This window comes from Oncorhynchus tshawytscha, linkage group LG27 (genome assembly GCF_018296145.1).
Source record: "Oncorhynchus tshawytscha isolate Ot180627B linkage group LG27, Otsh_v2.0, whole genome shotgun sequence".
NCBI classification, from domain to species: domain Eukaryota; kingdom Metazoa; phylum Chordata; class Actinopteri; order Salmoniformes; family Salmonidae; genus Oncorhynchus; species Oncorhynchus tshawytscha.
The window spans coordinates 13,937,006-13,949,907 of NC_056455.1; the positions used below are offsets into that span (position 1 = coordinate 13,937,006).

Consider the following 12,902-nt stretch of genomic DNA (forward strand, 5'->3'; position numbering starts at 1 on the left):
TCCGCCGGCCTTTGCGCTAGAACTGCAGAGAGAATCAACACAAAAAAAGTGAAAGCTATCCTAGCTAGATGAATTTCTCTAATAAAATTAAAATGCAAACGTTTTAATTTCGTGTATAATTGATTACTTCCTTATGACATGTCTAAACAAGAAACATTTTATTCAGAGCACACCTCACCCTACCCTTGAAACAATCTCACTAGGACCTTGTGGGAGCCAAGCAACTCAAAAACAAGCTAGGGAGGGAGTGTGTGTTCATTGTTCAGCTGAGGAATTGGAAGTGAAACTCACATGTAAACTGTCCACGAAAAAAATACCATTGCAAAGAATTGCACTGGATGGCTGGTTGCTGTACAGCTCTAAATTCTCTGTGGCGAGATTTTCGGCTGTCCACAGCAGTAAACGTCGATTTATGTGTTTTATCACCAGGTGGGTTGTAACTTCCTCGAATCATGCCCATCTAACGTTAGCTAGCTAGCTAGCTAGCATGAAAGCTAGATAACTTGAGACATGGTTAACTATTTAACGTTAGCTAAACAAAAAATATATATTTGGCTAAACTGGCCAAGTATTTTCTCGTTGCTGTATACTTTGCACGAGCTCTTGAACCTAGTTTATTTATTCTGGCTAGGTAACGTTAATTCGATAGTAGACGTCAAGATTATGTTGATATGGGCCTTTCTCTTTTTACAGTGTGCAGAGATGGACATGGACCGTCAAAAGCGCCAGGAGGGCATTCAGAACGCCCTGGGATTCATACAGTGCGAAATAAACATTCCCCTGCAATTCCCACAAGTTTTCAACTAAATTGTAGCCAGTTGCTCTCTTACTTGTCATTCATCCTATACCCTCAAACGGCCATACGGCACTAGTTCACTTGTATTGATAGGTTATCTTTTCCTCTGTGTCCTAGGTCTTCTTTGCCTTATCCAAAGCCTGAAGGCTATAAGGTAGGGATTAATGAATGCGATGACTGTCTTCTCTCTTGACCTTAGTCTAGGCATGTCTACACCCCCTATACTGTTCCAAAGAACATGTTGTGGGCTCACAGTCATGCAGCTTGCCCTTTTCAGAGATGTTCTCCATTTCACATTTGGTCCATTATTGCCATGGGAAAAAAGTACCAAAACCAGCCATAATACTGATTAGACACATCCATGTCCTTTGTGGCTTTTCCTGTGTACTGTCTTTATCTCACGCCCATGCCATATTCCTCTCCTCCTCTTCTCTGAATGTCCCTCCAGGGGTTTCTGACCCAGTTGGTGTGTGACCTGCTGGATGAGGGGAATGCAATGTTCAGGGAGGGTGAGTGGCAGCAGGCCATAAAGGACTTCAGTGAGGGTGTTAACGTGGCCCACTATGCCCAGGCTGAGTCTCTAGAAATTCCCTCAGCCCTGCTGGAGAGTCTGTATTTCAACAGGGCAGCAGCCTACCACAGCATGGTGAGTCAGAGTGGTGTGTCACCAGGATTATGCATCTTTGATCCACAATATGGATGATTGAATGAGGTTCACAATTCTGTATACAAAAGGTATGAAGTCATCTTTTACATATAATATTTAATAGCAATTGTGTTGGAAGCAAATGTGCTGTAGTGGGTAAATATTGAACCAATGGTGAATACCCATTACAATCTCTCTATTTCAGTATTTCGTGTTGTTGCATCACATTGTTCTATTGCATCATGTGCAACATGTGTTTCAGCCTCATCATTGAAATGTTGCCAACAGTCAGACACTTCCTCAACATCCCCTTGAAGTTACAGAGCCTGTATCATCTATCATTACCCCATTCTCATTAGCCTGTATTAACCACTGTATGGCCTTAGTCTTTCACTCTGTGGCAGAACCCACACGTTACCTGTCATCTCTTTCTCTCCATCTCTCTCAGGGGGAGTATGAGCAGGGTGTGCAGGACTGTGACAGTGCGCTGGCTCTGTGCAAAGACAGTTGCAGGGCACTCTACAGGAAGGCTCTATGCCTGCGGGAGCTGGGCCGTTTCAGAGAGGCCTACAACTGCAGCACGGGCTGCCTGCTCACCACGCCTAACGTGAGTAACATTATGAATGACCCCTTCACATCAGAGGCTGTTTTCTTGAAGTAGAAAAGCATGCACACCTTTAAAAGGTTAAGTAGTATATTGTTTTTATCTATAAAATGTCTAGCACAACTAGCAACATTTCTTTTTACCACTTGACCTATGTAATTTTGGATTCCTCATGATGATCCGCTAGTGGAGAAGGAGAGTTTAATTTCATACAAGTGGATTTGTTTCCACATTTCCTTCTCTCCTTCGAATACCTTTGATGTTTTTCAAAAGAATGTGAGAAGACGATGCGGCGAGGGGGAGACCTCACACCGTACTTTTGCAGTATCATGTAACTCAGAATAAGTGTTCGTGAAATTAATTTAATAAAACGCGTATTTAAATGTAAAAAAATATATATATATATTATCTTGTACTCTTCATAGGACAAACATGTGTATGAGTTGGCACAGGAGCTAGCTAACAAACTGGGCCTGAAGATACGCAAAGCCTACATTAGCACACAGGTGAGAATCCGTTTCCAAAGCAGAAGGTCTAGATTCAAACAGCATGGCAAATTACCTTCCATGATAAGTGGCTTGGATTCAATTGTTCTCAATCTGACATTCTCTGATCAAATCTGCCATGAGCTGCTTATGCCGTGGTTTAAATCTCAATTTGGATTCATAACAATTGAAGTCATTAAGTTTGACATTTTCATTAGGTTGCCTCTTTATGGAGTTAGTATTTGTTTCCTTTGCAGGAGTCGGCCAAATCTGAGAAAAGTAATGGGAACTCAGCTCATTTTGCAGGAGAGGCAAGTGCAAGAACTTTCACCATTAGACTTTAAGGTTCCACTATGCATAAATCGCTCCGCCATTTCATAGTTGCTGAAACTAATAGTTTGCCTAATTATAAGGTCATTATAAGCTAGTATAGTTTAGAGAATCATTGTACCATCTAAACCGCTCTGAAATATATTTTCCATAACCAAAAATATATTTTTCAGCTGTTTGAAGCTGGTGTACAAAAGCAAAAGTAATAGACACAAAAACAAAACAAGAATAGGAAGCATAGAAGGGAGCACATAGAAAATATCTATCGCCATTTAGACTTGTTTTAAAGTAGAATGATACATCTATAACCACATTTCTACGTGAATTTAGTTGGGCTGCCCAAAAAGTTGCATATTTCCACTTAAATTGGTTGAGATTTGGAATGTACTTTGGTTTACCTGTTGATTTATTGTCACTTAAACAGAAGCTGTTGTCTTTCTCTTTTCACCTCAAGATGTATGGCAGTGGTCTGGATTCCTTAAGTGACATCTCATCAGGTAGTAATTCTCCTGACCAGAAATGTTGAATTACCTATCTCATTGTAATGTAAAGACTATCGAAGAAGATTTGTCAAAAGTAGTAATAACAATTGAATAACTTCCAGAAAATTAATCTCACCTGTTCCCTCTCCCTGTCTTTCAGTTGCTATCTCCTGCAAGCCTCTATCCACCGCTATCCCAGTTAGTGATGAATCCTCTCCCTCTGGTCCTCTGGTCTACTCCAAACTTCTGGGTAGCCCTGTCCAAGGCCCCCGGCGGTTGCCCATCTCTGTGGCTGAGTCGGAGAACCTGGGTGACAGTGAGCTGATGGGAGACGATCTAGACAGCCTGCTGGACTGTGTGAGTTTGTCCACTGGTCGACAGAGTATTCTGATATAGCTTCCCTGAATCTGTCAATGCAACTTCTCATTCTCTCGTTCTCATTCAGATTCCCCCCCAACGTGCCTTTCCCATCATCCTCCCCAGCTCAGCTTGTGTCCCCATCCAGCTCCCATTTCCCTCACGCCTGCCCGCCCCCTCGCCCCGGCTCCCCCCAGCCTTCTTCAAGTCAGCCATCAGCCAGCTCAACTCTCTGGACACATTCCCAGGCATGGGTGGGGGGGATGCCCTGGGTGCTCTGAAATCTTTAGATGGCCTTGATGCACTAGACTCTCTAGATACTTTAAACAACCTGGACACCCTTTCAGGCCTTGGTGGTGGGGATGCCCCGGCTCCCACAACAGCACTCTATTCACTTGATGCCTTAGATGCCCTTGACAGTTTCTACCCACTTGGGGGTGCAATAGCAGCCAAACCAGTGGTGGTGGGGGGAGGGGGGCTGGACTCCCTCTCTGAGTTCAACCTGCCTGGTGAGTCGATTGAGGGTGGTAATGTCTTGTTAGCTTATAGCAATGTATACATGGTTCATTTTTCTTTTAATATTTAACACCAAGGAAGGTATGAACCTAATGTAGGTGTTGTAATTGATTGTTCTGTTTTTTGTTCTCACGCCATCTTAAGGTGCAAGAATCTCCCACAATGTTCTCTCTGCAACACGTTCGCCCAAGAAGTCCAACCACACAGTAAGCCATTTATTTCTGTCAGCAGAATTTGTTAGACTCCCTCCCGTACATTTAAATTATAACATTTATTATGCAACGTTTAGGTCACATAGAACTTTGTCGTTTACAGCGTCATGCTAGTTTTACCTTGACATATTAACCTAAATTAATTTCTATTACCATGGCGATGTAGGTGGTAAAGAATGGCCAGGTCTCCTCCAAGCTTTCTCAGCTGACCAAGAACCCCCTAGCAGCCACCCATGACTTCATGCAGGCCTGTGCCACGTGCTACAGCTGGATAGGTACAGTAGTGGACATGATAAACTCGCTCTCAGCTAGTGTCCCTCCCCCAGTTTACTTCTTAATGTCATTTTAAAAAACAATTTTTTGTTGTGTACCTTTTCTCCCCAATTTCTCCCCAATTGGTAGTTAGTCTTGTCCCAGTCCCGTACGGACTCAAGAGAGGCGAAGGTCGAGAGCCATGCATCCTCCCAAACACAATCCCGCCAAGCCATGCTGCTTTTTGACACACTGTTAGCTTAACCTGGAAGCCAACCGCACCAATGTGGCGTTTGAAACACTACAGCTGGCGACCAAAGTCAGCGTGCATGCACCCGGCCCGTCTCAAGGAGTTGCTAGAGCGCAATGGGACAAGGAAATCCTGGCCGGCCAAAACCTCTCCTAACCCAGACGATGCTGGGCCAATTGCGCCACATGGGTCTTCCGGTTGCGGCCGGCTACCACACAGCCTGGGATCGAACCTAGGTCTGTAGTGAAGCCTCTAGCACTGCGATGCAGTGCCTTAGACCACTGCATCACTCGGGAGGCCCCCTACTTCTAACTAATAGGACTGATAGTTTCAAGGCATCATAGCTGAGGTTCACCTGTCTATTCTTATGTCCCCCCTTAACTACCCCTTTCTCTGTCTCTCTCCCCCTCTTTACCCCTTTACCTGTATATCCCTCTCTCCTCCCTCCCTTTCTCCGTCTCTCAGGTCCAGGGGTCCTGGACTACCAGCACCAGGCAGAATTGGCCCACCGTTGTAAGCGGGACATTCTTCTGTGCAGGATCAGGGCTGCAGAGCACCCTGTCTGGAACAGGGTGCGACCCCGCCCCACGCACAATTTTACTGGGCCGTTTGTGCTCTGCAAAGGTACGGAAAACAACAGTCACTGGTGTGGGAAAGAGGCTCTGTTTAGATGAAGATAATGTGTGTGTGTCATAGGTCAAATTACCCAGTCGTTTTAATCTGTGGAAAAAGGGTCCTAAAGGTTAGCGTTGGTCTGAGTTTGTATATGTTGTAATCTAAGTTCCTTCCCTCTGTGCAGAGGTGCTGGAGACTCAGAAGTGTAAGTATAGGGAGGGCTGTACATTTGCCTACTGCCAGGAGGAGGTAGATGTGTGGACCCTGGAGAGGAAGGGAGCCCTGAAGAGAGAGCTGTTGTTTGACCCGCAAAGCCCCAACAATGACAGGCTCAGCATCACATGCCTGCTGCAGCTCCACAACGGCATGTTCATGTACCTCTGTGAGGTAGGACACACACACACACACACACACACACACGTGTACCCTTACACAGACACACCTCCATATGTCCAAGCTTTACCAGTGAAACATGGTAGAGGGCTGCGAGTCCCGACAGATCGCTGCAGAGCGGTCGTCATTTTTCATGCTGCGGGCGGGGAGCATGCAGTCAGACAGACGACTTTGGGATTAAAATATTTTTGTTGTCCCGCAGATTATTTGGAAATGGTCGTCTTTCTGCTTTGTATGCTAAAAGCACAATTTTCGCATTATTCACACACTGCTTCAACTTCAGTAGCCTATCTCTCCTCTCCTAGTTGGGAGTGAGAGTTCAAGTGTGCCTAGTATGTGTGGTCTCATTGAAATAAAGTTGGCTGCCTACATGGGTGGAGAATCACGTGGCAGTTAACTTAAATATGATTAGACTAGCTTACCACAGTGTGTATAAATACATATTGATAATGGAAAGAAGTGGAGGCGCTCAACCAACGTGAGATGAGGTGCAATAAAAATGGGATGGAAAAAATCTGTCCCGCGCAGACCTCTAAAACAATGCTCCCCTCTACTTGTTGTCTCTGTTTACCTCAACTTTCCCCCTCATTCTCTCCCCCCCTTTCTCACTCCTCAGGAGTGCTATGACAGTAAGCCCAGGATCATCAGTAAGCACAGTGAGGAGGTGCCGTCCACCTGCTCCAACCCCTGCGCCCGACACCCATTCGACAAAAACAAGTGAGTCACATTTGCTCCCCTCCCTCACACACACACACACACACACACACAAACCCTCACTCTTCCCCCCCCTCTGCCCTGCAGGTGCCTGGTGCATGCGGTGAGGTCCAGCAGCGTGCACTACACTAAGATCCGCCCGCTGTACACCCAGTGCCAGTTGGACGTGTGCCGCCATGCCCAGCGCTACGGCTGCCAGCGAGAGGACAGCTGCTCTTTTGCCCACTCTGTCATAGAGCTCAAGTGCTGGAGGCTGCAGCAAGACTCTGGTACAGTCAGATTGATGCACACACACTCATGAACATTGTACTTGGTCTCAGACACAGAGAGACATATTTATTCCTGTCTAATAAATGTGAAAAAAAATTTAAATGTAGAGGCCGATCTACAATAAAACATCTTTATTTGTAAATGTTCGTTTCTATACTAAAAGTCAGGAAAATTTCAACAAAGTCCAGTAGGTGTCAGTAGACACTGCCGTTCAGACTTGTCATAGTTGATAAACACTGTAAAACACTGTTTGTAAATACTGTCTGTAAAAAGTGATGCCTAGGCTCAACTAGGCATCACTTTTCTGTGTATGTGCCTGTTCTTTAGGCATCACTCATGAAGAAATTGTTCAGGAATCCAAGCGACACTGGCATAAACAGGAGCAGATCACGCACAAACCCAAGGTATAATATCCCTGCTATGCCACATCTCATAATATGGTGAGACAACGGCTCCTGTGTAGTTTGTCTGATTCTCTACCTTTTGCCTCTCTGTTTTTGTCCCTGTGACTTGTTGACTATAAGCTGGTGTACATGCCACCACCATCTTCATCCTCAAGTGGTGGAGGTGGGGGAGGAGGCTATTGCTTGAACCTGAAGAGGAAGTTTGTTTGTGGTCAGTGCTGGAGGGACGGGTTGGTCAGCGAGCCGGACAAAGCGCTTAAGTACTGTGCAGCCAAGGCCAGGCACAGGTGAGGCTGCACTCTACCTAGCATCCCTAGCCAGATGGAGACCAATGCTTCACTGTAGTATGCAACAATTCTATATGACTGACCACTGTTATTCACTATTGTCTATCAAATCAAAGTTTATTTGTCACGTGCGCTGAATACAACCGGTGTTGACCTTACATTGAAATGCTTACTTACAGGCTCTAACCAATAGTGCAAAAAAGGTATTAGGTGAACAATAGGTAAGTAAAGAAATAAAACAACAGTAAAAAGACAGGCAATACACAGTAGCGAGGCTATAAAAGTAGAGAGGCTACATACAGACACCAGTTAGTCAGGCTGATTGAGGTAGTATGTACATGTAGATATGGTTAAAGTGATTATGCATATATGATGAACAGAGAGTAGCAGTAGCGTAAAAGGGGGGTTGGTGGGTGGCGGGACACAATGCAGTAAGCCCAGTTAGCCAATGTGTGGGAGCACTGGTCAATGTATGGCCATTGTATATTAGTTGTGTAGTCTGAGATATGTGTTCGGTTTTTTGAATGACAATAGAGAATGTTCATCTCGGGGACACAAACCAAGGTGTATGGAGCGTTTACAGCGAAGCCCTATGTAATTTAGGATAGTATCTTTCTGGAAAGTCCACCATAACTCTTACATCTCTCTCCCTGTAGTTGGACGAAGGAGCGTCGGGTGCTGTTGGTGAAGTTCTTCGAGGGAAAGAAGTGGGTGATGGTGCGGACGTTGCCTTTTGCCAAGACCTACCCCCAGCAGTATGACGTGTGTACTGCCCCCTGCTACTCCTCATGCACTACCTGCTAGAAATGATTTTTGATAGACTCAACCAAGCATATTATCATTGTGTCTGTTTAACTTATAATGAACTATTATGTTAGTGAGCTCATGGGTAACGGTATATATTGGTCAGTTGAATTTAATACTTAATCATTGACACTGTGCAAACTTGTTTCCATAAACATCCTCGTAGTCTGTGCGTAACAGCATAACGTGTCCCCCTCAGATATGTGCCCATGTGGTGAAGCAGAAGAAGTGCCACTACATTGGGAACTGTGCCTTTGCCCACAGTGAAGAGGAGAAGCAAGTATGGACTTATATGAAGAACAATGGCTGTAAGTTTACACTATATTTTCATTATCCACTAAACCTTTTGTTCCACATTATCACCTTTGTTTACTTTGATCTATGAGCAGGATTGGCTCAGATGCCTATTATACCCACCAGTACACGTCAAATTTTATTGGTCACATACACATGGTTAGCAGATGTTAATACGAGTTTAGCTAAATGCTTGTGCCTCTAGTTCCGACAATGCAGTAATATCTAACAAGTAATCTAACAAATTCACAACAACTACCTTACACACACAAATGTAAAGGGATGAATAGAATATATACATATAAATATATGGATGAGCGATGGCAGTGCGCCATAGGCAAGATGCAGTAGATGGTATAGAATATAGTATATACATATGGGACGAGTAATGTAGGGTATGTAAATATTATTAAAGTGACTAGTGATACCTTTAAGTCCATTTATTAAAGTGGCGAGAGATTTGAGTCTGTATGTTGGCAGCAGCCTCTGTTAGTGATAGCTGTTTAACAGTCTGATGGCCTTGAGATTGAAAAACAGCTTCTGTCTCTCAGTCCCTGCTTTGATGCACCTGTACTGACCTCACCTTCTGGATGATAGCGGGGTGAACAGGCAGTGGCTCGGGTGGTTGTTGTCCTTGATGATCTTTTTGGCCTTCCTGTGACATTGGGTGCTATAGGTGTCCTGGAGGGCAGGTAGTTTGCCCCCGGTGATGCGTTGAGCAGACCTCACTACCCTCTGGGGAGCCTTGCAGTTGAGAGTGGAGCAGTTGCTATACCAGGTGGCGATACAGCCAGACAGGATGCTCTCGATTGTGCATCTCAAATCAAATAAAATGTATTTGTCACATACTTTGGCTTTGGTAGCGAGCCGTGTCAGTGGCACTGTATTGTCCTCAAAGCGAGCAAAGAAGTTGTTTAATTTGTTTGGGAGAACGACGAAGATCTTCGCAACGGGGCTGGTTTTCTTTTTGTAACCCGGGATTGACTGTAGACCCTGCCACATACGTCTCGTGTTTGAGCTGTTGAATTGCGACTCTACTTTGCCTCTATACTGATGCTTTGCTTGTTTGATTGCTTTGCGGAGGGAATAGCTGCACTGTTTGTATTCGGTCATGTTTCCAGTGTCCTTGCCATGATTGAAAGAGGTGGTTCCCGCTTTCAGTTTTGTGCGAATGCTCGCATCAATCCACGGTTTCTGGTCGGGAAAGGTTTTAAGTCACAGTGGGTACGACATCTCCGATGCACTCGCTAATAAACACGCTCATTGAGGCAGCGTATACATCAATGTATACGCATTAATATTGTTACTTATGTTCCTCTTTGAACCTGTTCCTGAAGTGAAGGATATGCAGCAGATGTACGACATGTGGCTTACAATGACGAATCAAAACCATCTGCCGGATGACACCCTGATCACCCAACCCGTAGAGGAGAAGCAAATTGTCATGCCAACCGACTATGCCGAGCCAATGGTGAGTAAAGGCACTTACTCACAAAACCTGTTCGTTGGATGTAGAACGCAAACAATACATTCACCTTTCTCATTTGTAAAAGCTATCTACCACTATCAAGAAGGACTGCATTTTGATAGTGTGCATGCATCTTCATGCAATGTGTGCGTATGTCAGTGTGTATGAATGCGTAACGTACTATGAGAACAGTTTTACTGTGCGTGTGTATTCTAGAGCGGCTTCCACTGTCGTCTGTGTGGGAGGCATAGTAACAGCGAGCGCCAGTGGCAGCAGCACATCTCCTCAGAGAAACACAAGGACCGTGTATTCAGCTGCGAGGGAGAGGACGAGAGCCTCACGTGGACATACCGCTTCCCCGGACTCCGCCTCGCCCTTTGTCCCAGGTAACACTCGCCCAGAATCACAGTACTGGGTCTCAATACTGTAGTTCCTTTCTCATTACACATCAAGAGATGCTCTGTATATGCACACAGAAAACACCTGGGATATGGCAGGGTTCACTTACCACACTCTTATCCTATTTGTTCCTGTCAAATTTTATCGGTGTACAGTGATTGACGTATGTATAATATAGATCAATGTGATTGACAGGCTGGAGAGTGGCTGTCCTGAGGGGGTGAGCTGTGACTACGCCCACAGTGTTGAGGAGCTGGTGGAATGGCAGGAGAGGCGAGAATTCCTGCGGCGGAAGCTGGCCAAGGCCCGTAAAGACATGCTCATCAGGCCAGACGAGTTTGACTTTGGGAAGTACAACTTTCTCCTGCAGGACTGAAGCCTCTGTCCCTTATGTGAGACACTTGCACCTGTAAATAGACAGCAGTCGTCTGTTTTGTTGAAAACCCTGGGGTGTATTTTCTTTATTAGTTAACAGTTAATACAGTTTATACCTGTTAGAGCTGGTTAGGACTGCAAGTTCCTTATTTGTCCAATATTTTCAAAAGGGCTTAACAAATGAGATCTTGGGTCCGAATTGAGCGGGGGGAAAAGTCATTTAGCACTGCCATTTAACAAAACAGTACTGACCAAATATCTCCATGAATAGTCTGTTTAATCTGTATACATCTTTTTGGGGGATATTAAGAATTAATTTATGCTTCTGTTCTGTACAACCGTCAAACTTTCACAACTGTTCTTCCATCAAATGAAAACCGATTTTGCTGGAAGGCAAACGTTATTCACTTTCACTTTATTCATGTGTCTTATGCCAATTTAAAGATGCAATGTTTAACTTTTTGGATGACCTGAGAAAATTCACATAGAAATGTTAGTTTCTATGTGGTCATTCTAGAGTGGTCATTCTCATTGAAAGATCTGTTCTATGTGCCCTATTTCTATGCTTAATGTTCTTAAGTTTTATTTTTGATTCTTTTGTTTTTGTACACCAGCTTCAAACAGCTGAAAATACTATATTTTTGGTTATTGGAAAGATATTTCACAACAATTTAGATGGTACAATGATTCTCTACATTGCTTGTTTTGTCACCAACTTAGGCAAAGTATTAGAAGTTTAGCAACCAGGAAATGGTGAGTGATTTCTGCATATTGCATCTTAAAAGCATTTGTTGCTGCCATTGTAGACAGACAAAACGTTACAGAATATGATCACACTAATACAGGGGTACTGCAGGGTGTTCATGGAAATATAAAAATATTATTTTATTTCAATGTTTTTATCAATATTGCTAGCAACAAGTTTCAATTAATTTTAAATTAGACATACAATATAAAAGAGGATAATATCTTATTTCTAATGATGTCAACTTTATTTCTCAACTCCTAATATTGAGAAAATTACACTCATTGGAGCTAATTGCACTCACCGGACAGTGTTTCTCCTATATTCATTTAGCAGCGGTGAGTCACCGCTGCTAAATTGTTGCCACTGCTCCAAAAAATATGATTAAACATTTTCGGGCTGGTTAAACATTCAGTATAAACATAAACTAAACCAGATATAAAGTATGTAGAAAAGATATAATGGAGCTATATATCTTAAATAAGATTCAATTCTCAAATTCAAAACATTTTATGGAATTTGATTTGAATTCACTCCAATAGCATAAGAACATGTAAAGCCATGGCAAAATGTGTAGAATTTCAGAACATTTGCTTTAAAACTGCAGATTTTCTGTGTGGTCCAGCGGCACACGTATATGCCGGAGTTGGCGTGGGTTTGAAACCGGCCCACTGCACTTTGAATCACCCCATCTTCCCTGTCTTTCACATTGTACTCTCTTCAATAAAGCAAACATTACAAAAAGGAATGAGACTGCCACACTCCTTAAAAAAAAAATACAATGAGTATCTGCCCAGTAAATTTGAAGATGTGAATAAATGTATCTCCACATGTGTAGTCCTGCACATTAATACATTATATCAATGTTGGCAAACAATAAGTAATAACATGGTAGTTAAACCTAGTAAAATATCATATTGATTTCTATACCTTAGTTATTTTTTACCAAATCATACTTTGTATTGTTGGGTTCAGAGTATGCTTCTGGGTGTGTCATTCCTGTTTTGCAAGGGCGGTGGCCTAAAAGCTAAGACTGTAATTCTAAATAAGGAGAGAGAAGAATACATAATTCAGAGTTGTGCAGATGAGAGCATTTAGCCCTAGATGCTGAAAGAGGCAGTGAAGCATACCTAGTCTCAGAGCATTTTGTCTTATTCTGTATGTAAATCCGAGACACGCCATTTAGTATGATATGTTACGTTTC

General features: G+C 43.5%; 1 protein-coding gene across 2 annotated transcripts; it reads left to right on the forward strand.

Moving 5' to 3' along the window:
- Positions 1-228: 228 nt before the first annotated feature.
- LOC112226134 (zinc finger CCCH domain-containing protein 7B) lies at positions 229-12,446 on the forward strand. Of its 2 annotated transcripts, none has more exons than XM_042307247.1 (23): positions 229-429; positions 694-761; positions 914-950; positions 1,245-1,442; positions 1,891-2,049; positions 2,472-2,552; positions 2,789-2,842; positions 3,316-3,358; positions 3,504-3,700; positions 3,789-4,209; positions 4,361-4,422; positions 4,595-4,703; positions 5,396-5,554; positions 5,730-5,932; positions 6,555-6,655; positions 6,740-6,921; positions 7,250-7,326; positions 7,447-7,613; positions 8,270-8,375; positions 8,617-8,725; positions 10,049-10,182; positions 10,396-10,565; positions 10,774-12,446. In XM_042307247.1, exons 2-23 carry the CDS (start codon positions 703-705, stop codon positions 10,952-10,954), a joined length of 3,009 nt encoding a protein of 1,002 aa, XP_042163181.1. In that variant the 5' UTR covers positions 229-429; positions 694-702; the 3' UTR covers positions 10,955-12,446. The 2 variants fall into 2 exon arrangements, with proteins under 2 accessions (XP_042163181.1, XP_042163182.1); XM_042307248.1 differs by having other exon boundaries at positions 230-429; positions 694-810.
- Positions 12,447-12,902: the final 456 nt, after the last annotated feature.